General features: G+C 38.4%; 1 protein-coding gene across 1 annotated transcript in view; it reads right to left on the bottom strand.

Moving 5' to 3' along the window:
* LOC102382249 (small ubiquitin-related modifier 3) overlaps window positions 1-1165 on the bottom strand; it is a gene marked incomplete at its 5' end in the record, with an annotated part of 10605 nt that overhangs the window by 3359 nt on the left and 6081 nt on the right. The window contains one exon of the mRNA XM_025214733.1: window positions 462-533. Within this exon, the coding sequence (XP_025070518.1) occupies window positions 462-533 (72 nt within the window). The remainder of the gene's footprint in view (window positions 1-461; window positions 534-1165) is intronic.

The following is a 1165-nucleotide window of genomic DNA, read 5'->3' as shown; positions in this document are numbered from 1 at the left end:
TTTCCTGCCTATGCAGGGGGTCGGACTTGATGATCTATTGAGGTCCCTTCCGACCCTAGCATCTATGAATCTATGAATCCTCCTTCCAAACCAACCACCAGCAAGTTCTCACCATTGTAAATAAAGCATCAATGGCCACCAACATTTCAGCTGTGGTTTTGTCTCACCCTACTTTAAGCAGGTTTCAAAATACAATTCTTAAAAACTCTGACAACTATTTGTGTATTACACTACTATAAATCACACGCAAACTGATGCAGCTCTGCAAGTGGTAGCAGTCATGAAAAGTTAAGGGGAAAAAGAAAGCCCTTCCACAGACACAGCATCTAAGATTTGCATAAACTATACAACAGGTAGTGTGGGTTTTTTTAATCAAAATGTCCCTTAAAAGTTTGCTTTAGGCACATCATCCAAAAATGTTAAGAGTTTTGCTACAGTTATTACTAAATGTTCTTCCATACCTGTGCAGGTGTGTCCGTTTCATTTATCGGTTGTCCATCAAATCTGAATCTAATCTGTCTCATTGACAAGCCCTGAAAGTTGAAAGTTACTGACATGAGATGCAGATATCTTACTGTTGAACCTAATACAGTATGGTTACTGAAGCTTTAAAGTGACAAAACAAGTCTTACTCTATGATCCCATAGTCAAAACTGTTTAGTTTGAGGACTCAGAACACAGCCCTCCTTTTGGATGAGCCCTGTTAGATCAGAATCTGATTTCTATTCCATGAGAACAAGTGCATCAAAATCTAGCCTGTGTACATTCTACCAAGGAAAGAGAAAGCAACATTTAACACCAAGAAAGTGGAGGAGAAAGCAAGGAGAAAAACCAAAAAGGAGGGAACACTTCCCCAGTTCCCAAAATAGAACAATAAGAAGTATTAAGGAGCGAGAAGGAAAAAGAGAGACAAATATTTTAAAATGTCTTTACATAACAACAGCAGAAAAACATACCTTTTCATTTTTCACTTACTCAAAAGAATGGGACCACTGACCCAAAACTGAAGCAGCTACATTTTGACTAATGAAATATGAAGTCTTGGCCAGCACAAGACAAGAAACCATATTCCAATTTTTGCCAGGTAGCCTCACCCATTCCAGTTTCCTAGTTCAATAAAACCAGGGAAATATGAAGCAAAGCTGATTTTAGGCTTTGGACAGAT

The sequence above is a fragment of the Alligator sinensis genome, unplaced genomic scaffold (genome assembly GCF_000455745.1).
Source record: "Alligator sinensis unplaced genomic scaffold, ASM45574v1 scaffold1086_1, whole genome shotgun sequence".
Taxonomy (NCBI): domain Eukaryota; kingdom Metazoa; phylum Chordata; order Crocodylia; family Alligatoridae; genus Alligator; species Alligator sinensis.
This window is presented reverse-complemented; position numbering and strand designations above follow the sequence as displayed.